Raw genomic sequence first — 27,833 nt, forward strand, 5'->3', positions numbered from 1 at the left:
GGTGAAAAAGTTCGGTTTGAATGATCGAAAGAAATTGTTAAGTTTCTAGGTTTGTTCTTTTTTGTATCGCCCTCTATATTATCCTATCTCAAATAGAGAAACAACTATCGTCCACTTACGCATCCCCTTGTATATTTGTAAATAATGACCTATTATTATGATTACCATTAGTAAAATGAAAGATTCTTTCAGCTCAGACCAATACAATGACGCAAATATGTATATTTCTGTGATCTATTTTTCCATACCTCGATTAATCGTTATTTACACTTTTCCAATTTGCTATGATAATTTCTTGAACCTAACGAGCTACACGTACCAATCGATAATGAGATCTGCACAGTCAAATTATGCAAGTGAGAAATGTCAACCAATAACTAATCGTAAATGTCGAAGCGACCTCGCGAGTCGTAAGTGAAATGTCATTGAGATTTCTTTAGCCAAACATTTATACACATCGAAATATTTTGTTTTTGGTGGTTTAGAATCGATACTGAGAATAACCTTGGAACGGACTTCGATTGTCCAATATGATATAAATTGATTTGAAATCCCTGAAAAAATCTATAAAAATTAAAAGGATTAGCTGAGATAGAACAATTATATTAAACAAAAAAACTGAAATTACAATGAAATAAAGTACAAGCAACTAAAATCAAAACATTCAACTATTGAACACGAGATGAAAATTATTAACAAGAAATGAAAACAAAAAATTGAGAGATTTCAAGCCAAGTTACTTCACAACGTTTCGATTTTTAGTATCCACAATCGTCTTCGGGTGATAACTGGACTTATGCCTCAGAGATCTGACTATTTATAGGTCATTCAAATGCGTTCTCTTATCTCCTCTTCCCTTTTTCCGCTTCATCGGTTTTAGCGGGAGCTGACCGTTTGGCGGGAGTTACTCGTGCTCCGCTTGATTATACGTTTCCATATGTTACGTATATCTACGATAGCTTGGCTAAATGCGTTGTTGGACAACATATATGCGGTTTCTTTGAACTTCCTCCAAAATCAGTGTTCCTCCTTGTGGATGATTTCGACTTGAGACCACTTGATGTTATGTTGATGAGTCCAAACATGCTCTGTTATTCCTGATTTGCTGGTTTCTCCTCGCTATGTGTGCTTCTTGTGCTCAGTAATGCGAACGTTCAATGGCCTCTTAGTTTCACCGATGTATCATTCTCCGCACTCGCAAGGTATCCGGTAAATGCAATGTGGCGGCTTCTCTTCCTTGTGAGGCTCTTGTTGTCTTTTAGACAAAGTCTGTTCCACCATCACTTTGGAGTAACCATTCCGTTGATGGTCACTTTTTATGATGCCTAGTTCCTTTTCCAGACCTTCCTGCGTATTATAGAGCCCGAAAGCACGGTCTTCTAGAGTCTTGATGATTCCTCTCTTAGTCGATTGATGATGTATGGATTCCTGGTGCAGATACGTCTCGTGTGAGTGGGTTGTCGGTATACAGATGTTTCCCATTCAGTGTCGGCCCTCTTCATCAATACGTCTAGGAATGGCAATTCATTGTAGACTTCCTTCTCCATTGTGAAATTAATGAAAGAACTCACGTTGTTAATGTGCTTCAGGAAGGTTTCTAGTTCTGTATTTCCATGGTTCCATATTATGAAGGTGTCGTCCGCGTATCTCAACCAGACTCGGAGTTTCTTGTGGGCTTCTTCAATGGCCATAGTTTCAAACCACTCCATATATATGTTGGCTATAACCGTTGACAGTGGCGATCCCATTGGCAGTCCCTCATCTTGCGTAAAGAATTCGTCCTTCAGTTGGAAGTAGCAGTTTCGTACGATACGTAACATCGTACCGTAATCAAACGGAACACGACCAACTACCGCCAAACGGTCAGCTCCCGCTAAAACCGATGAAGCGAAAAGAGGGAAGAGGGGATAGGTGAAAGCACTCGAATGACTTATAAATAGTCAGATCTCGGAGGTCCAGTTATCACCCGAAGACGATTGTGCATACTAACAATCGAAACGTCGTGAAGTAACTTGGTTCGAAATCTTTCAATTTTTTATTTTCATTTTTTGTTAATAAATTTTAATTTTCGTCTCGTGTTATAGTTCAATTTTTTGATTGTTTGATCGTTGCTTGTATTTTATTTCATTGTAATTTCTTTTTTTTGGTTGATATAATTGTTGTTTTTCAGCTAATCCTTCTAATTTTTATAGATGTTTTCGGGGATTTCAAATCAATTTATACCATATTAGACAATGGAAGTCCGAACTGATGAAATGCACAACGAAACATTGTCAATCACCTTCAAACAAATAACTTTGGAACACAATACTGATGGAAATACTTTTTTTGTAGATTTCTGAGAATACATTAATGAGTTTTCACAAATAATAATTTGAGTTATCAAAATAATAGGAGGTATACGAGAAAAATAAATTACATTACATATTTGCTCATTCTAACTGAATAGAAATTTGTTCTTCAGATCTAATTGAGATTGTAACGTATATGGTTGTTTCAAAAGTTCTGTCCGTTTTTTCGATGAAGACGACGAAGGCCGTTATAGCACGAACTATACAGAAACTATGTTTTTTAGTGAGTTTTCACTTTTGTGAAGTACCTGGATGGCTCATTGGTGTCCAACCACTGTCCTGAAATTCTTCTGCTGTCGTAGAGAGTCTCGAAACGTGATAATTTCTGTGGATAGTTCAAATCGTGGGGCGTCCACTTTTCGAGCATTTTTACCTTTCCAGTATGTTTCATAAACGACATGGGACCTGACGACCAGCTTTTCCGCCATCCCACGCGTATATCAGTTTTGGGGTTGACTACGTTTTCAAAGTAATTTCTAAAAAAAAACAACTTCAACTTCGTCGAGCCAGTTTTTTTGTGACAATATCAGCACTTTCGTTATTTCGAAATCGGAATGGAATTGTTGCCTTTTATGTTTTGGGATTTGGCAACCCTAGTGTTGCAATCTGGCAACTGACAAATCTATCGTAAAGTTGGACATTTTTGATCTTATACGTACTCAGAACGTTTTGACATACGCGCGCCATTTGTGTTGTATACAGTAACTAAAAAGATTCATCTCGGCCCAAAAATAGAATTAAATCGTGAACATTTTCGTGCGATTATTTTTTACAACTTTCGACGTGGATTAACTAAGCAACAGTGCATGGATGAATTCAATTCAATTTTTGGTAACGAAGCTCCATCAAGGACCAGTATTTATCGATGGTATGGTGAATTAATAATAATAATAATAATAATAATAATCGGCCCATATCCATCGACATAACGCGGCCCTAAGAGTGCCATATTACCATCTACGGCACTCTTATGGTATTGACGAGACACCGGTGTTGCCCTACGCTCCGGGGGATATTAAATCCGTTGTGGGGAACGAGAAGTGCCGAATTTATTGGAACTATTCGTTCCCCAGCCTCAGGCTCATACAAGCTAATAAGCCTGTTGTAGTCCTTCTCGACCACCAGACCAAAACGATATTTGTCGTGGAGTTTTCAGCTCCTGGCGAGACGAATATCGTCAGAAAAGTGGAGGAAAAACGGATAAAATATCAAGATTTTCTCTTCGAACTCCGCAGACTCTATCCAGATCACTCTGTCAAGATGGTTGTTCGGATTATTGAAGTCCTTGATGGAATGATGTCCTCTCTACTCTCGAATCTTAAAATCATACCGGCTTGCCGCAATAAGGCAGAAATCTGAGCCACACAGATGCAGAAGGCTGTCATTCTTGGCTCACTGCGCTTGCTCAGAGCACATGATTCTCGGACCCAATCATTACTTGCCCCACGGTGTGGGGAGTGGTCATTGGTTGATAATGCTGGCGCGCCCTCTCGAATGTATCGGGGCTTTGGGGGATAGGGCTTTACCAGCGCACACTACGGTGAAAAAAAAATAATAATCGTCTTTATTCATCGACATAATATAAAAAATGGAATACAAAAATTTAGAACAATTATTAAGGGTCAATGAAAAGGTGGAGTATCAGCCTAGGCTGCTTTTCAACTTAACCTAGCGAAAAAAAAAAAAGAAAAATATAGGTGAATCATAGAAGACTATAAAATTATAAGTAAATCATAGGAAAATATAAAAGTGAAATTTGAGTATTAGCGTATATAAAATCAAAAATACTTATTTCCAGAACAATATATACTCGTGTGAGTATAAAATATAAAAGTACAAATCAAATAAAAATTAAATTTTTAATAATAATAATATTAAATATAAAAAATAATTCAATTCTAAATTTATCGTTGTTTTATATTACTTTGTTCCCATTAATCCATAATAATAAAAAAAATTGAAATATGAATATAAATATGTGTCTAAATTCTTGTAAAATATTTTCACCTCAGTAAACACTTATTAACATTCATTTATCACCCTATCGTAAACAATAATCATATATAAGTCCGTCTTAAAAGCAACTCTATAGTGACTGAAGTAACATTTTCAATTTCTTCTTGAAATTGTATAAAGAGAAGTTCCAAAACTCCTTGGGAAGAGTGTTATAGAAATTAGGTGTAGAATATGAAAAAGAACGTTGATACAGTGCAGTTGCGTGTTTGGGAATAACAAGCGTATTATTTTTCCTTGTGTTCACCCTATTGAGGTTTTTGAACATAGAAAGTTTATTGAGGAGATACGTAACTTTGCCAGACGTTATAACTTTGTGTGTCAAGGTAAGTAAATGGAGTTTTCGACAGTTATCTAATTTGAGCCATCCTGTTTTTTGAATTTCATACTAATATGTTCAAATTTACGTATTCCATGAGAAAAACGTAAACAGGAATTTTGAATTTTTTATAGTCTAGCTGCATCAGCCTGTAGAAGTGCTGGACCATAAATACTGTCGCAATATAATAATTTAGATATCACCAGCGATTCGCACAACTCAAGTTTTATTTTAGTAGATAGCAAATCACGACTAGGATACAGCTGTCTCAGAATATTGAACGAGCTCTGACAGAGATAGCTGACGTGCTTGCTAAATCTTAGGTTAACATCAAACCAAATACCTAGGTTTTTGATTTCATTTACAAAGGTTAACGGCATACCTGCTAACCAGATTTGAAAATTTTGTGTTAGCTGTTCACGTTTTGATTTCGTTCCAAGAAGCATAGCTACTGATTTCGAAGGGTTAAGTGTGAGATTATGTGCGGTTGAGATATTGTATAAAGATGTTAAAACTTCTTCAATTTGAGAAGTTGCTGAAAGGATTGAATTGCTCGTAAAGTCTAGGTATAATTGAGTATCATCGGCATAGTGTTGGATAGTACAAAACTTCAGACACTCATGAAAATCCGAGATATAGATGGAAAAAAGAATAGGTCCCAAGATTGATGCTTGAGGCACTCTATTTGGGCATCTGACTTTAATGAACCTACTACTACCGACTTACATCGTTCCGATAAATAGTTACGAATAAGCCCACAAGCTTCCTGAGAAAAACCGTAGTATAGAAGTTTATCACACAAAACATTACGATCAATAGTATCGAACGCCTTACTATAGTCAAGTAGAATCAGGTAAACTAGTTGGCCTTTATCAATTGAAGTGAGAATGTCATCGGTGATATTTAGTAAAGGTGTAGTGGTGCTATGAGATTTTCGGAAACCAGATTGAACCGAAGTTATAATATTATTTGTTTCAACAAAATGACATATTTGATCTCTCAAGATTAGCTCAAACACCTTAGATAGAATCGGGAGTATGCTTATTAGCCTGAGGTGACCAAATTCAGAGGGATTAATACGCTCGCTTCCAAGCCGCAGGGAAGGTACAAGTAGAAATAGATAAATTAAGAATATAAGTAAAATGGTCAGTAAGTTTAGTTTCTACATAACGCAACAATCGTAGAGATATTAGATCCGATCCTGTAGCATTACTGGTGATAGCATTCAGGTGTTTCCTTACGGTGTCCTTGTCTATCGCGTGAAAACTGAAGTTGTGATTATTCTGAAAAGAATATTTGTCAAGTAAAGATAAATGACCTGGAGTTTTAGTGACGTGATTGAAATTTAGAAAATGAGAATTCAATAATGTGGAAATATTTAGGTTATATGGAAGTTCAGATCTTTTATCGTTCCTCAGGATATCCAGAGATCTAAGGGTATTCCATTTGGCTTTGGCATTTTTATTGTGGAGTACAAAATTTAGATAAGCTCTTTTTTCGCGTCGTATGGCTGCGGTTGTATAATTACGTATGTCCTTATAAAAAGTAAAGTCAGTTTCTAGTCTGGTATGCTTGAATTTGATCAAGGCTCTATTTCTGATCTTCATCATTTCTTTAATAGTGGGTGTCAACCACGGGGCTGGGAGTCTAGTAGTTCTAACTGTTCGAACCGGAGCGTGTTGATTATAAAGGGCTCATTAGGATTTCCTAACGTATAGATGTGATTCCAGTCGATGAAATTGAGATCTAATTGAAAAAGGTTAAAGTCAAATTTAGTAAGGTCTTGATAAGTGATGTACTTATTGTACTACGACCAATCGTGGTCGTAGTTCACTTCAAGACGAATTTCGTGATGGTCGTCCAAAATCAGTTGTTGTTCAGAAAACCATTGATGCTGTGCGCGAACTGATATTGCAAGATCGTCATATGACCTATCGTGAGATTGAGACAACCTTAGGTATCAATGGGATCAGCATACATTCAATTTTGTATAAACATTTGACTGTCAAAAACATTTGTTCACGTTGGATCCCACACAATTTGTCAATCGCTCGTGTCGATTACTCGAAGAAAATGCTCAAAAAATACGATCGCGGTGCTTCGAAACGCGTCTATGACATCGTGACGCTAAATGCACACACACCGATTTTGGACGGCCGATTTTATACCGGTCGTCCAAATTCCAATAGTGAACCACATGTGGGTACGGGACCTGGCACACACGCCGACCGGTGATCGGCGTCGATCACTCTAATCCCGAAATATAAAAGGCAACCTACGATTATTTTGGAAAATTAAAACAAGGAAATAAAAGTATACAATTTATTGACAAAATGAATTAAAAATATCGATTGAATTCAGAGTCCTAACACAAAGCATTCATGATTCACAATCAGCACTGTTTCCACTCGCCCAAGTTTGTTTTTGACCTTCGATTTCAAGGCCATGGAAATTTTACTCGGTGTACTCACGCATGGAATCGCGTTGTCACACAAAGTTATACTGTATTGACGATACGTTTTGCCTATGCCAATAAAAACGGATTCATGAGATTTGAGTATATATTGTAATTCATTTTTCTCGATTACACTAACATCAGGAACATTCTCATGTCCAGGTAATATTTTCAATAACTTCATCGGGTCAAGTCCCAAAATCGAGCATGGTTTATTGAAGCTCAACACATATAACATCATTTTCAAATTTACTGATTTGTAGTTGCAGTTCGAATATGATTGTCCAAAAAACCAATTGAATGACCTGAATAAGATGAAAAATAAGAATTAGTGTGACTGAGCGCCTTATCACTAATTCGAAATTTTTAAAAGTTACTGTAGTTCAAAATATCAATTTGACTACCAGTGTGTATTTTTAAATTCAATGAATGTCCATCGAAATTCGTTTTTTCGAACCATTCCATTGTATTAACGTCAGTTTGATTGGGCGAGTGGTGCTAGACTGAATATTTTGTTTTTAGGCTCTTGCTTCATCTAGTTCTTTGCAATAAAAGCTGATGTGAAGGACAGAAGACAAAGCTTATTTGGCGGTTGATGTCGAAGCTTGGATTTGCAACTGACAGCCTTGGGGAGCCCCTTTTATTTTTGAAATTCATGAATTTAGTCTTCTGTCGATCACATAGATAGGGAGAGATGTCAGCGCTTTTAGTTACTATTTTTCATTATTTTCCATCCAGATAGAAGCAGAAATTGATGCATTACCTAGTGAACATCAATTACACTATTTATGATTATAATTACAAATTTTCACAATATAGTACACAATATTTCCAGTACGCGTTTCACTACGTAGTAGCATCCTCAGTTTGACTGGTTCTGCATACTACTTTACTACTCAATTCATAAAAATTGTCGACCTTTAATTATAGAGATTGATAATTGGTTAGCAGTTTCCAGAACAGGTTTTTAATTATTCGATCAATTCCAGAAAATGTCTCATGAGAACAAATTCAACAGTGGTGAGAAATCAACTTATTGTTGGTCGTTCGTTAGGAACTTTTTTCTCATTCTATGTTTGTTATCTGTTGAAAAACAATCACTTCGACATAAACGACGACGTACTACATAGAGAAAATGAAGGACATACATTAAACCTGCTGGAATCCTTGGCAATTAATAAACAATCAAATTTCCTTATGAACGACCAACAAGAAGTTAATTTTTCGCCAATGGCAAATTTGTTCTTATGAAAAATTTACTAGAAATATTTGAATCATTAGTAACAATAATTTACCCGTTGAAAGTGGTTGACAATGTTACGTAGTGAATTTTACTACTTAGGACTTCGAATGTCTGATATGACTCGAAATAACAATTATATATAAGCAATAAAACTTCAAATAAAAATAAAATAAAACGAATAAAATGAAATGAACAAGATGAAAGATGAAAATGACCACGAAATAACAAAAATAATATAAGAATTAGCAAAAAAAATTGAAAACAATAAATAAAATAAATAATAATAAAGATAAATAACCCAGTTACTTCTCGACGTTTCAATTGTTAGTATCCACAATCGTCTTCTGCTGATGACTGGACCCTGTTAGGAATCACACGTTGAAAGGTAAGACCTCGTTAGTCCTTAGCTCGCACAAGTTTCTCAACTTCTGAGAGTTGTCGTTCGTATGGGGGCGATAGCTGATTAATGGAAAAACAGATTTTAAAACAGATTCTTCCGAAAGATGACAATAAATGACCTATTCCCTCTGTTCCCTTCACTTGTTTAGCAGGAGTTGATAACAGGTTTCCATATGTTGCTTATCTACAAGCTAGCTTGGTTTCCTCATAATTCAGTGTTCCTCCCTGTGGATGATCTCAGCTTGTGACAACTTGATGTTATGTTGATGAGTCCAAACATACTCTGCTATTCTCGATTGGCTGGTTTTTTCTCGTTGTGTATTTTTCTTGTGTTCAAGATTGCGGACTTTCAATCGCCTCTTAGTTTCACCTATATAGGATTTGTCGCACAAACAGGGTGAAGTAAGGTTAGCTCGGAAGTGGCTGGGTTTATTCAACCCTCTACCACTACCCGCAAGGGTTTATTGTGGCTCATACCTATTCACACTCGACCAAATAAACCCAGCTTCCTAACGAAGGCGATTAGTTTGTATGGTGAGTGGTCTTTCAAGTCAGATGGTAAGAGTACGGCTCTCCTATTCTGAAAATCTGATTCGGTCCCCAGCGGGGTACGCACAAAGTATGTGCTCTGTTATTTCATCATTTTCCAAACATAGGCGACACACACTGTCTTCCAACAGTCTATGCATATGATGATTGAGATGACAGTGATCTGTGAGAAGGCCTATTAGACATCGTAGTTCATCCCTGTTGTAATCCAAAAATTGTTTGGTATCAAGTTACGAAGGGTGAATGAACGCCTTGGGGTAAGCCAATCCTGGAAGTTTCTGCCAGAAGTCTATAAATCTTCTTGCCATCCAGATGTTCAATGTTTGTTTGGCAAAGTCCAAAGCGATGCCAATGATAGGTTCTGGTCCGATCAAGCTGCTTGCAGCACCCTCTTTTGCAAGGGAGTCAGCAGCCTTATTGCCTTCCAGGCCAGTATGTCCAGAAATACAGACCAAGAAAATCTGTTGTCTTCCTATCGAGTAGAGTCGTTTTGGGCAATTTGCTATCGATTTAGACGTTGCCCGGTAGGAGGCAAGAGCTTTCAACGCCGCTTAACTGTCCGGGAATATTTTAATTGACTTGTGTAAGTATGAGTTTGGCTTCTTCCAATCTCTCCTCACATAATTCAATAGCATAATTTTCCACTTGAAATACAGTCGCATAAGTTCCTAGGCAGGTTGATATCTCTGTCCTGGGTCTGCGACTGAAAACACCTGCAGCAGAACCTGAAAGTGTTTTTGATTAATCTGTTAACCAACTATATGCTCCTAATATTCCCTTCTCCCGAAGATCCAGTCCTCTATACTTGGGAACAGTACTTTATAAGGCAGTTCATAGTTGAAAGTTGGAGCCATAAAGTCAGAGGTTATTTCCAGAATGCTCTGACTTCCAGTGTCAATCAGCAGTCTGTTATATTATGCATTAAATTGATTTGTGCAATTGGCATCACACAAATCCAATGGATTTGTTTGGGATCCAAACCCCAAGTTTAACTACAAATCCTTAGACATGTCCACAGGGACAGTCTGACTTTGTGTAAAAGTTTTTTCAAGTGAGCGTTCCAGGTGAGTTTTTTATCAAGGACAATGCCAAGATATTCACCTCCGTTCCAAATGTAATAATCTCATCAATGAGGGAAAGTGGCAAGTACTGGTTGTGACGGTTTTTTTCCTTGCGAGGCTCTTGCTGTCTTCTAGCCAGAGTCTAATCCATCATCACTTCAGTAATCATTCCGTTGCAGTTCTTTTTTGATGATGCCTATTTCCTTCTCGAGATCTTACTTCGTATTGCAGAGTCGAAAGCACGATCCACTAGAGTCTTGATGATTCCTCTTTTGGTAGATTGATGGTGATTGGGTTCGTAATTCGGTACTGTACTGTTTGGGTGGGTTTTCGATATACAGATGTTTCCCTCTCAATGTCGGTACTCTTCACCAATACGGCTAAGAATGGCAATTCGTTGTAAACGCCCTTCTTTATTGTGAAAGTAATGAAGGGTATTACGCTGTTGATGTGCTCCAAAAAGGTATTTGGTTCTGTATTCCCATGGTTCCATATTATGCAGGTGTCAACGTACCTCAACGTACCTTCAATGACCATATGGATTTACCTGATGTCTATCTGTTGGATACCTGGTCTCAAAACTATCTGTGATCTTTAATAATTAATGACGATAATTTGTACAAATTGCATTGTGAAGTAGTGTGAAGCTGAAGATGCTACTATACAGAGAAACGCGTATTAGAAATGAAATCTATATTGTGAAAATTTTTAGTTACTATCATGAATAGAAATTGATTTCAAAATCAAATTTTGATCAATGCTTATCACACTTGATACTTGAAAATTTTAGGTCAACCATTTTCCTTTGATTAGCGCGTCTAGCACTGCTAAGAAAAAACTCAAATTCAACTCCTTTGGTAACTCCATTATTTGCAAATAGATACTTCTGTACATTTCCATTTCACACTTTTTGTATTCTTTCTGTAGATTCATTTCATTATATAAATCTCCTATGATTTGAATTGAATGTGGTTCGATTTTTCCATAATTATCTTCCAGCTTGGCTCGTTGAGCTCTATCAGCTTTTTCTAACGCCTTTACAGCCAACCAGGTGAGGGCTCCTTTTCTGATATCTGTTCCTATTTTTCCTGTTGTTTCAGGGTCCCCAAAGAAGTCTATGTAGTCATTCTAAATGAAATAATATAAAGTTTGTTTCAATAAATTAATGGATATCGCCGTTACTACGTGGTAAGAAATCATATTGAAGAAAAGAGAATTGAAACTTTCCTTTTTTTACCACTTATAACGTAACTGTAATTTCGTCCTATAAAGACATTTTTAATGTATAAGGACGAAATTGCAGTAACGTCAGTTACAAATAAAAGTGGTAATGATTCAAATGATGTTAATACTGATTATGATTATGATATTTGGGAAAGAAAGTTTTTGACTTTCTACTACTCCATCTTGATACAAAAAAATGTGGGAATCTTCCAAAGAAAGAAAGGAAATAATCAATTTCAAAATAAGTAACTCTATACATGGATGTGTAGATCATACAAAGAAGTAACTTTCAGACACAACTGGAAGCAAAAGCTCTCCTGAAACAGCTACTTTGATATAAACATTGAAATACATGAAAGAAAAATTCTTTCGAAACAAATACTTTTATATGAACACTGAATTGTACAGAAGACACTATTCCCTACACAGTTTGTATTCCAAACATTCGTTATGAAATAAAATCAGATATCATTCACAGGAGTTCTACACTAAATGAATGGTAAAAAATTGCACTTAGGGCTCTTCAGTACCAATCTTGATAACATTATAAGAAAAAACACACAGTTTATTCATTCCCACATTTTTTTGTATCAAGATGGAGAAGTAGAAATCCAAAAAACTTTCTTTCCCAAAATTAAGTCACTCCTAAAAATATAACCTTTCCAATTTTGATTATGATCTGTTTTGAAAAATTTTCAGGCAAACTTTTTCATGTAATGAGATAAATCAAATGATACAATGAAAAGATATGTTTATAAGTAAAGCTTGTCAAATATAGGAAGAGCTGTAAGAATTCCGTTATGGTCCCGCCCACTAGATCTGCGTTTGTGATAGTGAGAGAGAAAAGATAGTCCGGAATATATTTTTCAGCGTCTCTTATCAACATAAATACATTCTTATTCAATATGACTATACTACCAACTCTCCAACCTCAAATGTCGTAATATCGGTCACAAAGCACGACTATTATACTACTTGTGTATTCCTTTTCATATTAAATGAAAAAGTTCTGAAAGAAGGAAGAAAATAATAAGTTCAAAATGAACTCTTCGCAAATATGTGGAGAGCATGCATGTAGATCTCAGATACAAACTGAAAGACAAAACCTCCTGAACGAACTACTTTGACATGATATGAATTACACGAGAGAAAAAGTACTTTTGAATCAGTAACTCTTATATGAACATTGAATTATACGAAAAACAATTTTTCCTATTCAGTTTGTACTCCAAACGTTCGTATGAATGTCTTTATGTTATGTTATCTGAAAATGTACTTATGCCAGTTGTCTAATTCCGAAACGTCGAAGCACTCTTTTGAGAATGATAGTGTTCCATGTAAGTTTCTAATATCATTACTTTTTCATATTGTGTAGCGTTTCTATGAATTGTTATATGTTTCAATTCAATGTTTTGAGAAATAACTGAATAGTAAAAAGTGATTATGATTCAGTGTTCATTCGAAAGTAGTTGTTTCGAAAGGAGTTTCTTCTCCAGTTTGTATCTGAATAAAAACTGCTATGCATGACTTACAGATCCTTGTAGAGTTCATTTTGAACTACTTTTTTCCTTTTATTTAAAGACAAAACACAAGTACTACAGAATAATCCTTAAGGCGGTCTTAGAGCGGTGCCTTTTCAAATGAAAGAGTTCTCAAACAGTGAAGTTCAAGGTGTAATGAGTTGAATCTCAATACGATGAGCAGCCGCAGTCCGTCGCGTATTTCTGATATGAACCGCTCTCGGTGGAATCAAATGTGCCAAGTCACTTGAACACTTCCCGTGAAAGAATCTATAAAAGAGAGAAAAATCTCCAACCTTTCTTCGATGTTCCAGACTATTAATGTTGCAAGTGATGTTCGTGTCTTCAATCAGGCGAATGGCTCTTTTCTGAACGGAATCCAGTAGCTTCAGGGTATGCTTGGGGGCGGAGCTCCATACATGAGAACAATACTCCAAAGAAGGTCTGATCTGAGCTTTATAAAGCATCAAAAGCTGCTTTCTGGTTCGGAACAGTATTCCAGCAATATGATTGTGCCAAGACATATTGGCGTCCATTTTAACACCTAACAAACTTAGCGAAGCATAAAACGGAAATGTCTGACCTGAAATTATTAGGTATATCCGGTTCGGAAACTTGTATGTTCTTGAAGAAAACCGAAACTTGGGTTTTTGTGGAATTGAATTGAACCTGGTTATTTTCACCCCAATTAGAAATTACTTCTAAATTCTCATTAAGATATTCAACCTCCTGCTGCCGGTGAAGATGTGCATCCACAGCCGATGTCCTGGAATCCAAATGTAATGACGAGACAAGTGTGCTGTCGTCATCAAAGCGATATATTGGATTCTTGTTTATTTCCAATAAGTGGTTGATATACAATAAAAAGAGGGTTGGAGACAGTAAGGATCTCTGGGGAACACCAGCGTTGATGGTGAAAACATCCAAGGGACATCCATCGACGGCCATTTGCAGGGAACATTCTTTCAAAAAGCTGAAGAGCCATACATAAAAATGATTCGACAAGCCATAGCATCGAAGTTTGGCAAGCAAACCCCCATACCACATCCGAACAAAGTCCTTAGAAATATCAAGTGCAACAGCTCTTGACTCTCCACGTTTCTCGATTGTGTTATTCCAAATATGGGTGACATACGATAGAAAGTCGCATTGTGGATTTTTGTTTCCAAAAGCCATATTGATGATCGCTCAAGATGTTGAAGCCTTGCAATATGGTGGTTTACGACTTTCTTCATGATTTTTGATATCACTGATTCCGGAAGTTTTCATCTTTGCATTAAGATGGGAAGTTAAAAAACCAAATTGCTTATATTCCAAGATCTAATCTATAAAAAACATATAACCTTTCAAACTGATATACGGGGTCTGTTAAAAAAATACGTTAAATGTTCAAATTTCGCGGGCTACGTACATTTTTTATTTTTTTACGTTGATACACTCGTCTCGAATGTATGTTCACAAGTATAGTTTCAACTGTTTGGCATGTTCAGTTTGTTGGTGAGAGGCATAGAATTTGGAAGTGTTTTGCATGTTCAGCGATTTTCTGCTATCGAAAAAAATTAATAAAAGAATTTGCATCAAATTTTGTGTAAAAAATGAAATCAAGTGCTCAAATATTCTTGAAATATGTCAGTGGTATACAGTGACTACTCTGATCGAATGTCAACGTTCTGCTCGCTGTTTTCATTGATTACCGTGGCGTAGTGTATCTGGAGTTCTTGCCATAAGATAGTCGGTCAATAAGAAGTATTATCTTCAAGTTATGCGCCGCTTGCGAGATGGAAAGCGTCCGGTACCGTTTAAAAACAATCCATGGCTTTTGGTTCACGATAATGCACCTGCTCACTCGTCATTGGTTGTTCATAATTTTCTGACTAAAAAACAACATCGTAATCCTGCCTCAGCCATCGTATTCACCGGATTGCCCCCCTGCGATTTTTTCCTTTTTTCGTTCCCAAAATTGAAGAGACCTATGAACGGACGGCGTTTTGCGACGAATGAGGAGATAAAAACTGAATCGAATGGTCAAGGATAAACCAAAACGTGCAGAACTGTAAAAAAAGCTGACACAAGTGTATTATATCTGAGGGCGACTACTCTGAAGGGGACAAAATGAAAATCGATGAATGCCTTTTTTCAATAAAAATTCACTTTATTTTTTTAACAGACCTTGTAGTCGTTCTCTTGACGATATACTGAAATATTTCACTTGTGTGCTCCTTCGCAAAATAAAAATTTGATGACCGAAAGTTTTTATTTATGCTTTATGTTTTTCATATTACTGGGTACCTACTGGAATCTCTCATTTCCAAATATTGAAAAAACTCTCGAAATCGTTAAAAAAAATCGTTCACACAATCACTTACTTATTTTTTGTCTGACAAAACTTACTTGAATTTGGTAAAATAATCCCAACTCCTTCAGAATAGGCCGGATCCGTTCATGTAGCTCTTCGGGATAATTAGCCAGAGTCATTGCCATGAATATAAAAGTGAACGCGAGACTTCCTTTTTCTTGAGCTAACGACTTGTAATGCTCCATACAGAAATTATTCAAATTACACGGCATCAATTCCATTCTCTGACTCAATGCTCCTCCGAAATTCAGATCATGAAATATTTCTAACAGGGCTAGATATTGTGGGGAGGCAGAAAAATATTTTCTCAGTATCCAAAATATGCCTGCGTTCAAGTAAATGGCGTCAACTATTGCAATATTGAGACCGATGTCTTTGTTTTTGTACCAGCATAAAACGTTTCCTCTCGTTTCGGAAGCGTCTATGATGTCATCTTGTATTATTAAGGATGCTTCGTACTGAAAAATAATCATACAAAATAAGGGAATCGGTCAATAAAACTACCGTTATTTCAATGTTATGTCAATTATTTATTTAATGTGAGTATTAAAATTGTTTGAACAACTCGAAGTTTTGAATGAATGCGAATTACAAACGGTATTCTTTCTCTTTCCACTATACAAAGAGCACCAAAATATTGTTCAACTATCTTGTCGTTTGGCCACATCTACCTTTGCACACCAAGGCGTATAAATACATAGTTCATCACGTTCCACTGTGGTTAGGCAATCAACTGAATCTATGACACTATGGTTGGCTATCAAACTGTACTCCCACCTACTATAAAAAATGTAAAAAAATTTTTTTGCAATTGCAAACAGTTTTGTAGCGGAGAATGTGGCTGCAAAAATTATATTCTTGATGTGTAACATCTATAGCAGCATGTACGATAGGTTGCCTTTTATGTTTCGGGATATGGAAACCCTAGTCTTGCAATCTGGCAACTGACAGCTCTATCGTAAAGTTGGACATTTTTGAGCTTATATGTACTCAGAACGTTTTGACATACGCGCGCTATTTGTGTTGTTGCAGTAACTTAAAAGATTCATGTCGGCCCAAAAATGGAATTAAATCCTGAACATTCCCGTGTGATTATTTTTTACAACTTTCGACGTGGATTAACTCAGCAACAGTGCATGAATGAACTTGATTAAATTTCTGGCGATGAAGCTCCATCAAGGACCAGTGTTTATCGATGGTATGGTGAATTCAATCGTGGTCGTAATTCACTACAAGACGAATTTCGTGAAGGTCGTCCAAAATCAGCTGTTGTTCTGGAAACCATTGATGCTGTGCACGAACTGATATTGCAAGATCGTCATGTGACCTATCGTGAGATTGAGACAACCTTAGGCATTAGTGAGACTAGCATACATTCAATATTACATAAACATTTGACTCTCAAAAAAATTTGTTCACGTTGGATCCCACACAATTTGTCAGTCGCTCAAAAAAAGGCTCGTGTCGATTGGTCGAAGGCAATGCTCAAAAAATACGATCGCGGTGCTTCGAAACACGTCTATGACTTCGTGACAGGTGATGAATCGTGGATTTACGCGTATGAGCCCGAAAGTAAACAACAGTCGACTGTATGGGTGTTTCAAGACGAGCCAAATCCAACATGAGTTGTTCGTGCACTAAGCACTTCCAAGCAAATGGTCGCCTGTTTTTTCGGAAAAACTGGACATGTCACAACCGTACCACTAGAACAACGCAGAACAGTCAATTCAGAGTGGTACACAATCATTTGTTTGCCAGTTGTCTTCCAAGAAATCAGGAAAACCAACCGCTGAAGAAATATCACTCTTCACCACGACAATGCGAGCTCTCACACATCGGCTCAAACAACTGCATTTTTGCATTTTTTGGAGATACCTCAATCAGAGTAGCAAAAGTGCTTCGACAATTGGTTCAAACGCATGCAAAAGTGTATAGATCTTCATTGGGAATATTTTGAAAAACTATAAAGTGATTTTTGATTATTATCATTTGTTTTTGTTCTCTCATCCCGAAATATAAAAGTCAACCATCGTAAAACCAATTGCTGGCGTGGCGACGGATCGCCATGCGCCAGAGACTGTGAGATTCTCTTTCCACTGGCTTGGAGTTACGCTATTTCTCTCGCCACACTGAACTTGCATATCTATAGTGTATCGATAAATATTATCTTTCAAAATTATTTTCTCGCATACTGAGTGATTCAGCCGAGCGTGGCCAACCAAAGTTTATTTTTTTGAATAGAACACTCAGTATATGAATGTGTCATTTGATTCCATATTCTAAGCCACATTCTAAGTCTTGTTTCACATGGAACCCTGTCCAATAAATTCGAATACTCATGCCGAAGAAATCTTACATATTTTCTTCCAGTGAGGTGCCCATCCAAAAAATACGGACCGATAACTCTTTTTCCGAGAATTCCACCCCAAACATTCAGTGAGCAATGCTGTTGATGGTTTAGGCCAGGGGTCTCCAAACTTTGAAGCCTTCGGGCCATAATGATTTTTTTAGTTTGTTCCAAGGGCCAATTTCTGCCCTTAACTATATTTCTAGACTAGGATAGTCGCAAAGTGCGTGACTTAAGCAAACTTACGCTTTTTTTGCATTTCAATTATTATGTAATGCACTATCTTTCATAATTAATAAATCCTATGAAAAAGGAAAATATCCAGAAGTTTTCAAAACCTCAAAGTCTGTGCCAATATTTAAGGGTAAGGGATCTAGAAATGACGTCGGAAGTTATAGAAACGTGTGTATACAATCTCAATTCGCGAAAGTCCTCGAAAGCAGTTACAATACACGGTTAAGCAATTTTATAGAACAAAATAATCTTATTCTAAATTGTCAGCATGGCTTCAGGCATAAAAAATCTACAGAAACTGCTATAAAAGAATTATGTAACCATATTCATTACTGCTTGAATGAAAAACAAAATCCAATAGCCGTTTATTATGACCTTAGTAGAGCTTTTGATACTATAGATCACAGATTATTAATAGAGAAACTTTATAGGATAGGTATTCGAGGAGTGGCCAACACTTGGATAGAATCCTATTTAAAGGATAGGTCACAGATAGTGGTTATAGACAGAGTGAAATCTAACCGATTAAAAGTAACAACTGGTGTACCTCAAGGCTCTATTTTAGATCCTTCACTATTTATTGCTTTCATTAATGATATTATATATTCATGTACATCTCATAACAAAATGATTATCTATGCAGATGATACAAACCAGCTGGTGGCTGAAAAATCTCTAGCAGGCACTGTTACAACTAGCAATACATGTGCGCGCGAATTCCAACAATGGTGCGAGAATAATGGATTATCAGTCAACATCAATAAAACTTGTTGTATGGTATTTCAACAACAAAATATCAGTCTTGACCATAGTCCATTAATAAGAATGGATCATAGGTCCATAGAGCAAGTAAAATATTGTCAATTCCTTGGAGTATACATAGATCAGAAGCTCAAATGGAATGTTCATACAGATCATATTGTATCCAAACTAAGCAGTGTTTGCTTTGTTATTCGACAACTACAAGGAACGGTATCTCTGGAAACTCTTAAGCTAGCTTATTATGGTCTTGTTCAGTCCACACTGAGTTATGGTCTTATTGTTTGGGGCAATTCTGCTCATATTCAAAAGGTGTTTATAATACAGAAAAGAATTTTAAGATGTATGGTGAGAGCCAACCCTCGAGAGAGCTGTAGAGAAATCTTTGTTCGTTTGAGAATTCTAACTCTTTCATGCTTATATATATATTTAATAACTCTTGAGGTAAAAAAACGGCACTTCAGTCATGAGAGGGGTTTTATGATCCACAGTTATAGTACACGCAACGCTAATTGTATACGTTTGCCATTCTCTCGCTTATCACTGGGACAGAATTCATATATGTATCAGGGAATTATTTGCTATAATCACACAGTCACACTAATGGGTGAAATTGAGAGCTTTAAATTATTTAAATCAAAATTGTTTGATCTTTTATGTTCAAATGCCTTTTATTCAATGGACGAGTTCTTAGCATTCTGTTCATAGTATATATAAATTGGTATAGGGTAGCTTATGCTTTTATTTTTATACTAATTGTATTTGTTGTATGTCTGACTAGTCCGATAAGTTTTAGGGAGGCAAGTTTATATGCTGTATCTTGTAAAACTTCAGTGATGAATAAACATATCTATCTATCTATCTGTTGTGTATTGTGACACTTAACGACATCTAGTGGCAAGTAGTGGTACTATGTTATATCTTTTTCAGCTACCCGCTAGGTGGCATTAGGCGTAATTGAATATTTGGAATTACCGCGTTGGTTCGAGAAAGTTCTGGTTCTAGCTAGCGTATTCCGATCACCTCCAGATGGCAGTAATAATTGCATATAAAAAGGCTAGCGGCGCAACTGCGAGTTAGTCTGCATAGGTAAGGCGAAGGGAGCAAAACTGTCTATTGTGAAATAAAGTAACACACGTCAATAAAAGTATTTTGATTTGACTTATTGTTTTTATGTGTGATTTGTTATTATGGAAAAAAAGCGAAAAATCGATAGTAAATGCAGAACGTTCCAAGAAAAATGGAACTTTCAGTATTTTGTGATTGAGTCCAGTAATAAGGTGCTATGTTTAATTTGTAATGAAACCATAGCTGTTCTCAAAGACTATAACATTAAACGACACTATGAATCGAAACATCTTCAAAGTTACTCCAAGTATACAGGAAGTTTGCGGAAACATTTGAAGCTTTGAAACGCGGACTCAAATCGCAGCAATCTTTGTTTACCAAAGCGAATACTGAACAAGAGTCTGCAACTCGCGCCAGCTTTCGTGTGGCTCTTGAAATCGGAAAACGTGGCAAACCATTCACCGATGGAGAAATAATAAAAGAATGCTTGATTGCAGAAGCCGAAGAAATATGCCCCGAAAAGGTAAATTTATTTAAAAGTGTCAGTTTGTCAGCAAACACCGTGACTTCGAGGGTGCAAGAAATCGCAGAAAATATATCATTTCAACTGTCTGACAAAAATGGACATAATGAGTGGTGTTCTCTAGCATTGGATGAGTCAACGGATGTGTCAGATACTGCTCAGGTGTTGATTTTTATTCGCGGAGTAGATGAAAGCGATGAAGTGTATGAAGAACTTCTTGATATTGATAGTATTCACGGCACGACAATTGGGGCAGATATTTTTAAGGGAGTTGAAAATGCCATTAATAAAAAGAACCTCAGATGGAGAAATTTGAAATCTATAACAACTGATGGAGGCAAAAACATGTATGGTAAAAATAAAGGAGTGGTTGCACTTGTGTCAAAGGCTGTAGAAAATGATGGTGGTTCAAAACCATTAGTCTTACATTGTATCATTCATCAACAGTCCTTGTGCGGAAAATGTTTGGATATGTCTGAAGTTCTAAAACCAGTCATATCAGTTGTTAACTTCATCAGACCCACTAGGCTGAATCACCGACAATTCCGCGAGTTTATTCAACAGATTGGAGAAAATGATTTACCATATCACACTGCCGTACGCTGGCTTAGTTGTGGAAAAGTCCTTAAGCGCTTTTTTGAACTTCGAGCAGAGATCTAAATTGTTTTAAATGAGAAGCAGCGCCCTTTTGCCGATTCAGAAAATTGTGAATGGATGTGGAAGTTAGCCTTCTATGTCGATTTGACAAATCATATGAATGAACTGAATTTGAGATTGCAAGGAGAAAATCAGCTTCTCCCTGATTTATACACCAATATCGAATCCTTCAGGCAGAAAAGAATACTATTTCAATCGCAATTACGTAAAAAATGTTTCACACATTGGAAACATGTGAAATATCCAGCCACACTACAGAGACTGAATTTCCCGTCAATTTTGCAATCGAAACTTTGAGTGCTTTGAAGATAAATTTTGATACTCGTTTTTCAGATTTTGATGTCATTGCGAATGAAATTAAGCTTTTTCAAAATCCTTTTGATTCTGACATTGAAACCCTGGCTCCGGAAGTCCAAATTGAAATTATTGATTTACGGTGCAGTGATATGCTTAAGAACAAATATCAAAATTCATCTTTGTTAGAATTTCATGAGAGTCTTCCACTTGAACAATTTGATAATTTTCATAAATTTGCTCGGGGGTTGTTTTCTGTTTTTGGTACTACTTACTCGCGTGAGAAAACGTTTTCGTAATTGGTACAAGTAAAATTGATCCACAACTACAAAGTATTGTCGGTGGAAAATCATAATTACATAAATCTCATTAGTGTTTTTGTTTTACTGTGATTCATTTCAATTATTTGTTAGTTATTAATATGCTTAAACTTAGATACTTAAGTTAAGTTTTCTTTGTCATCATTTATGTCGTTACGTTTTACCTTGCAAGTTAATAAAACCGAGTAATTATCATTCTGTGTTTCCTTCTTCAACTTATCACACCAATAGTAACAACAATTAGGTAATCATTGGCTGTCGCGGGCCAGATTGATGACAGTAAATCATTGGCTGTCGCGGGCCGGATTGATGACACTGGCGGGCCGGATTTGGCCCGCGGGCCGTATTTTGGAGACTCCCGGTTTAGGCAACGAACAAAACGGGAGTTTTACTTTGCATAATAATGCATTTTATGCCAATTCACAGATTTTCCTGATTGATCTCTTCTAAGCCCCATCGGTGAAATTGAACACGTATTTCAAAATCTCTTCCTCTTAACTCTTGCATCAATTGCATGTGGTAAGGATGAAATTTGCTTGCTCGTGTCATTCGAGACATGCTGGTTTCAGAAAATCCTACCTGCTCAGGTCTGTGGTAGTATTCACATAGGGATTTTCAACAAGGTACAGGGCAGACACGTTCGAACTTTTCGTTATTAACATTACCAGTTCTTCATGAAAATGATTCAATCTTCACGCAAAAGAAACTTCAACACATGACGTTATTGACAAATTCCGAGATTAATTTCTTTATGTCAGTCATTGATAACTGAGGTTTTAAAGAAAAAAGCAGTATATATATTCTTTAGGTTTTTTACACATTTCTTATCGTTTAAACCGCTGATAACTATCACTAGATGGTACGAAAAATGATAATATACTAGCGATCAGTTTGAATATTCGAATAACAAATTTGAGTGAGTGAACCTAAGAAAATACTTTTTTTTGTAGTTACAACCATTACTAAAACTTGGTATAATTTGTAAAATATTAGTTTATCGTATATTATAACTCTGAAAAAAATGTAGTGAAATGGTGAAACATTCCATACAAATAAAAAAATACAGAGTGTTCCATTCGAAAAAGTTGAATTATCTCTGTTTGAAAATAAATGAAACTTGACCGGTTATACCGAGCTCCCTATATATTGTTTCCGAAAGTTGAGATTCGCGAAATTATCATAGTGATGTTGACTAACTATCCGTAAAAAAATTTATTTAATTTTTATGGGGGTGGTGATTTAAAAAAATATTGTCTGCAAAATAGCTTTTTCTGGAATAACTTCGAAATTCGAAAACAAAAATTCCTTAGAGAGATAAAAGATATGGACTCGAATGACGTATTCATATACTGGGTGTTCTATTTAAAATAATATAACTTTGGTTGGCCTCGTTCGGCTGAATCACCCAGTATGCGAGAAAATAAATTTATAAGATAGTATTTATCGAAAAAAATGAGCAGTTCGAAAAATTGTTTCCTCTGACACACCCTGTATACAGTTATGTTTACTACAGTATACGTAACATGTGATTTACTGAATGAATAATTTTTAAAAAATAATCAAAACTAGTGATGAACAGTGAAAATTCAGAAAGTAAAAGTGAGTAACCTTCTGCAAAGAAACCAGAATCATACTACGCCACACTATCAAGTCATCAGTAAGCTAAACATATTTTTATATTTCATAATTGAAGTGTGCATTTATCTATGCATGAAGGCATCGACATATTTTGTTTGTCTTGAGCGTCAGTAAATTCAAAATCCACTCTCTTTGTACATTGAAATCTACACAATTTTCATAGCATATCATATTTTTAAATTGATTATTAAATAATTTTAATTTCATTCTTATGAAAAAATAATGCACTGAAACACTCGTTTGAAGAATACATTTCATAAAAACTTTGAAAATTGTATTTCAAAATTAGCTGATAGTTAGTAGGGCACGAATGTTTTTCGTATTTGTTATTAACAGGAACATTATTAATTTAAAAAAATCAATTAATTTCTTGGTGCTGGTGGAATTAATATTGAAACATTTGTTTTTGATATTAATAATTTAAGATCATTAGTAATATATTGCAATAACTAGCTAAGGTTCCTGAGTTTATTAATACCTATATATATTAAAGCCATATTGAACGTTTTTCATATTTTTTCTGAATATTCCAGTACACAACAATCATCACAGGGGTAGAAAATATTATTATTGAAACTGGACTTTAGCAAGATCAGATAAACACAAGGCATACTAACTATAAATATCATGTAAAATTTTATCTAATCTAATAAATCTTAAAGTATTAGAATATACTAATTTTTATTTCAGTTTCTAATAACACTTTTATATTTTTTTACAGTAAATAATAATAATGTTATGTCCAGTACTATCGTAACATACTTCAGTTATCACCGACCAATTCTCACAGTACTACCGTCAGAAGCAACATGGAATATAACTATTACCAAAGTCACTGATTGAAAAAATTGAGATGTCACAATTCGAAATAAATATTCAACGAAAGTCATTTTTTGTGGAGGAAAAAATCAGTTTTTTATCGACCTTTTTTTGGGTAATGGTTACCTTCCACAAACTGAAAAAATATAAAAATTATAATGGAGAACTTTATACAAGTGTAGAAGGGCAAACTTTTTAGTTTACCCCGATAAGTTACTGCGTAAAAATCAAAGTATTTTTCACAAAGAAAAATCTTCTATTTATCAGTAACTTGTCGTATTTCACAATTTTGCCTATCAAAAAAATATTAAGAAATTATACTTATCTTTTACGTTTCGGAGGCCAAAATCTGCCTCCGTCTTCAGAATAGGACAAGAAAGATTACCAATGAGCCTCATTCTAAGAGACGTAAGCTAAAAGATTCAGCGTATATTCTCATGTCTGGAGAGAATTGTATCTCGAATAGCTCCTTAGAAATAGATCGTACTTGGCTACCCATCTTGAAGAAAACTTTGGATAGTGGCGAAATGGCAACAAACTGATATCGGAGAGTACCTTGTATTACATCGAATATTTCAGTTGTCAATCAACAACATTGACATAATTTCATATTTCAAAACTTCTTTGACATCTGTCGAAGAAGTAAAGAAATAAGCTCTCAAAACAGGAATAACTACATATTTATTCGAATTTTTATCCATTTCTGAAGACGGAGGCAGATTTTGGCCTCCGAAACGTAAAAGATAAGTATAATTTCTTAATATTTTTTTGATAGGCAAAATTGTGAAATACGACAAGTTACTGATAAATAGAAGATTTTTCTTTGTGAAAAATACTTTGATTTTTACACAGTAACTTATCGGGGTAAACTAAAAAGTTTGCCCTTCTACACTTGTATAAAGTTCTCCATTATAATTTTTATATTTTTTCAGATTGTGGAAGGTAACCATTACCCAAAAAAAGGTCGATAAAAAATCGAAATAAATGTTTTAAAGTTTGCATTGGAAGAAAATAAATATTAATTAAATAAACAGTCATAATGAATGAAATTCATAATATTGTATTTTTACATTATGCCATATTAGTTTCTGTCGTAATCTATTCTTTTGAATATAACTTGTGAAAAAGTTTCGATGTTTCACATCTGCCAGGCGCCCTGTGACGGCTAACAGTTTTTTTGTTCACTAATGTGTATGGCCAGTCATGCTCCAATATTGAGTTCAATACTGCAGTTCAACGAAGTGACCTCAAGATTGTTCACCCACGGACTATTTCTTATGTGGTTATTCGAAATAATCACTAAATTCATTATGAAAAAGAAACATAGAAATGGTTTTTATGTTTGAGGATTTTTTTGTAATTATTATAAGTTGAAAAGAAGCGAAAACAAAATGAGTTGTGAAAACTAACCAGCGAAACAACGAAGACAGATAAGGAGTTGGAAGGAAGAGCGGAAGCAGCAAAAAACAGAATAAGATCAAATTGAAGAATAGGAAAGGAAAGGATTTGAATATTTGAAAAACTTACCAATCTTGCACACCATCCTAATATATTGGCCAATTCAATATTTTTCTTGGTTATGTTCTCACGCTTTTCTAGAGCCTTATAAGCCGAAACCGTCCCCACACCTCTGGAATTAGTCCAGAAATTCACATTATGCTCTAGAACATCTTTCAATCTTTCTCGAGATTCTTCATTTCTAATCCAAGGTTCGACATCTATCAAAGTATTTACCACCTCAGGAAAAAAAGATGAAAACTCCTCGTGTTCTTTTTTCGACAACAAATTCACCTCCGAGGAGAAATTTCGTACGTGTACTGTGCACGTCCTTCGTCGACGAAAATTTCTAGATCGTTCTTCACAAGGAAATTCCCAAAGAAAAGATTTTTTCGACCAACGAAACATTTCTTCAATAGCCACGGTACGGTATTTCTGCATCCACATTATACTTTATTGGAAATGCTCTCACTTGCTAACTAATAACGAGTGTCTGCTTTTAGAAACCCGTTTAGTGCACTCAAATCTTCACCAATAAGAATTACCTCGACCAACTGGAATATATATATTCGCCATGTGTGCTGTAAGGGAATACCAGAACAGATACTCGTTGACGTCATCCCTATGGCATTTTATTCAAATAATATCTGTAATTTTAGTCTGGTTCACCTGTACTCGATTTAGCTCTTTTTGGTGACATTTTTCAGCCCTGTCCAAAAATTACTACCAAGGTGTCATTCGATTCGTATTTCTGCCTAGAAAGTTTAAGGAAAGGTCCGAAAACGCGCCGATAAAAATTACAAAAGTTATAAACAATTAAGTGAAAAAAAAATGGGGCTTTAGTTTTTTCTTAATATCTCGGAAAATTGTCAAAATTTTGGAAATTTGAAAAAAGATTTGAAAAGATCAATGAATTTGCGTAAAAAAGTCCTAACTCCCGAAACTGTATCTCGATTATTTATAATTTTTACAGAGCCCTGAAAATAGATCCAAAAGCGGGTAGTCATGCTTCCGCGCGCCTTTCGTCACTCTGACATAAAAACAAAAAAAAATATTTAAACATATTAAATGTAAATATTAAGGAATGAAAATTTCATGTAATGTTGGGATACATCAATAAACAAAAATCCGCAGTCAAAAAATTTTTATCCCAATTTTAACGTCAATTATCAATTTGTTAATTAATAACTTTTTCTGAATTGATAGTTAATATAAAAATCCCTATAATTATTAAACTACAACCCTGGCATTTTTTTCCTTTGGTTAAGTTATCCTTAATAGGCAAAAAAATAGATTATTGTTGCCAAAATAAAAAAATTGTTATTTTCTATTTTTTTTATTAACAATTGAAAATTATAATTTTTTAAAAAATACATTACAATTTATTTTTTTAATTTTTCATTGTTTCAATGTCTCATGGCTAAAAACTAATTGATAATATTTTTTTTTTATTTTTTACAGCTATTGTTAATAAATTTATTATGAACAAATACATTGTTTATAAGCAATTCAAAAATTTTTTTTGCATTATGTTAATTGAAAAAATCATGATTTTTAGAAAAAATGGTTTCTTGAAAAAATTTCTTTGTTGCAAAAAAATGCGTTTGTTAATTAACAATCGTTTTTTGCAACTAAATATTAAACGTGTTACAACAGGTAACAGCACACCTTGATAATGACAAATGAGATTTTGTCGAAACGTCGGTGAAATTAGAGATAATATCACATACACGGATCAAATACCCGGAAAAACCAGTTCAGCATATTCCTATCCGTGAAAACTTCAGATTTCATATTCGATACCTTAACGGGGAGATGAGGTCAACTAAGAAGAAGAAGAACTCAGGTAAAACTCAACAACATTTAAATAGTAGGTAGTAGAGAGTTTATGGACTACTCTATCTCTGAACACGTAACGAATACCATTTTACCATTATAGTAAGAAGTGAGTTGAGCAAGGTCAACAATCTTCTGAACACGTAACAGCACACCTTGATAATGACAAATGAGATTTTGTCGAAACGTCGGTGAAATTAGAGATAATATCACATACACGGATCAAATACCCGGAAAAACCAGTTCAGCATATATATATATATATATATATATATATATATATATATATATATATATATATATAGATATACAGGGTGTTTCAAATTCGATCATCACCATTGGGATCTCGGA

The 27,833-nt window shown here is 35.2% G+C and overlaps 2 protein-coding genes across 2 annotated transcripts in view; one reads left to right on the forward strand and one right to left on the reverse strand.

Moving 5' to 3' along the window:
* LOC111507040 (uncharacterized) overlaps nucleotides 1-27,833 on the forward strand; it is a 415,477-nt gene that overhangs the window by 20,364 nt on the left and 367,280 nt on the right. The gene's annotated exons all lie outside the window — the stretch shown is intronic.
* LOC111517913 (farnesyl pyrophosphate synthase-like) lies at nucleotides 11,093-26,690 on the reverse strand. Its single transcript, XM_023174207.2, has 3 exons — nucleotides 25,677-26,690; nucleotides 15,526-15,948; nucleotides 11,093-11,518 (listed from the first exon to the last, which is right to left on the reverse strand). The coding sequence occupies exons 1-3, from the start codon at nucleotides 26,091-26,093 to the stop codon at nucleotides 11,177-11,179; spliced, it is 1,182 nt and encodes a 393-aa protein (XP_023029975.2). The 5' UTR covers nucleotides 26,094-26,690; the 3' UTR covers nucleotides 11,093-11,176.

This window comes from Leptinotarsa decemlineata, unplaced genomic scaffold (assembly GCF_025532065.1).
Source record: "Leptinotarsa decemlineata unplaced genomic scaffold, Ldec_3_MD MMD2_tig00001064_RagTag_RagTag, whole genome shotgun sequence".
Classification (NCBI taxonomy): domain Eukaryota; kingdom Metazoa; phylum Arthropoda; class Insecta; order Coleoptera; family Chrysomelidae; genus Leptinotarsa; species Leptinotarsa decemlineata.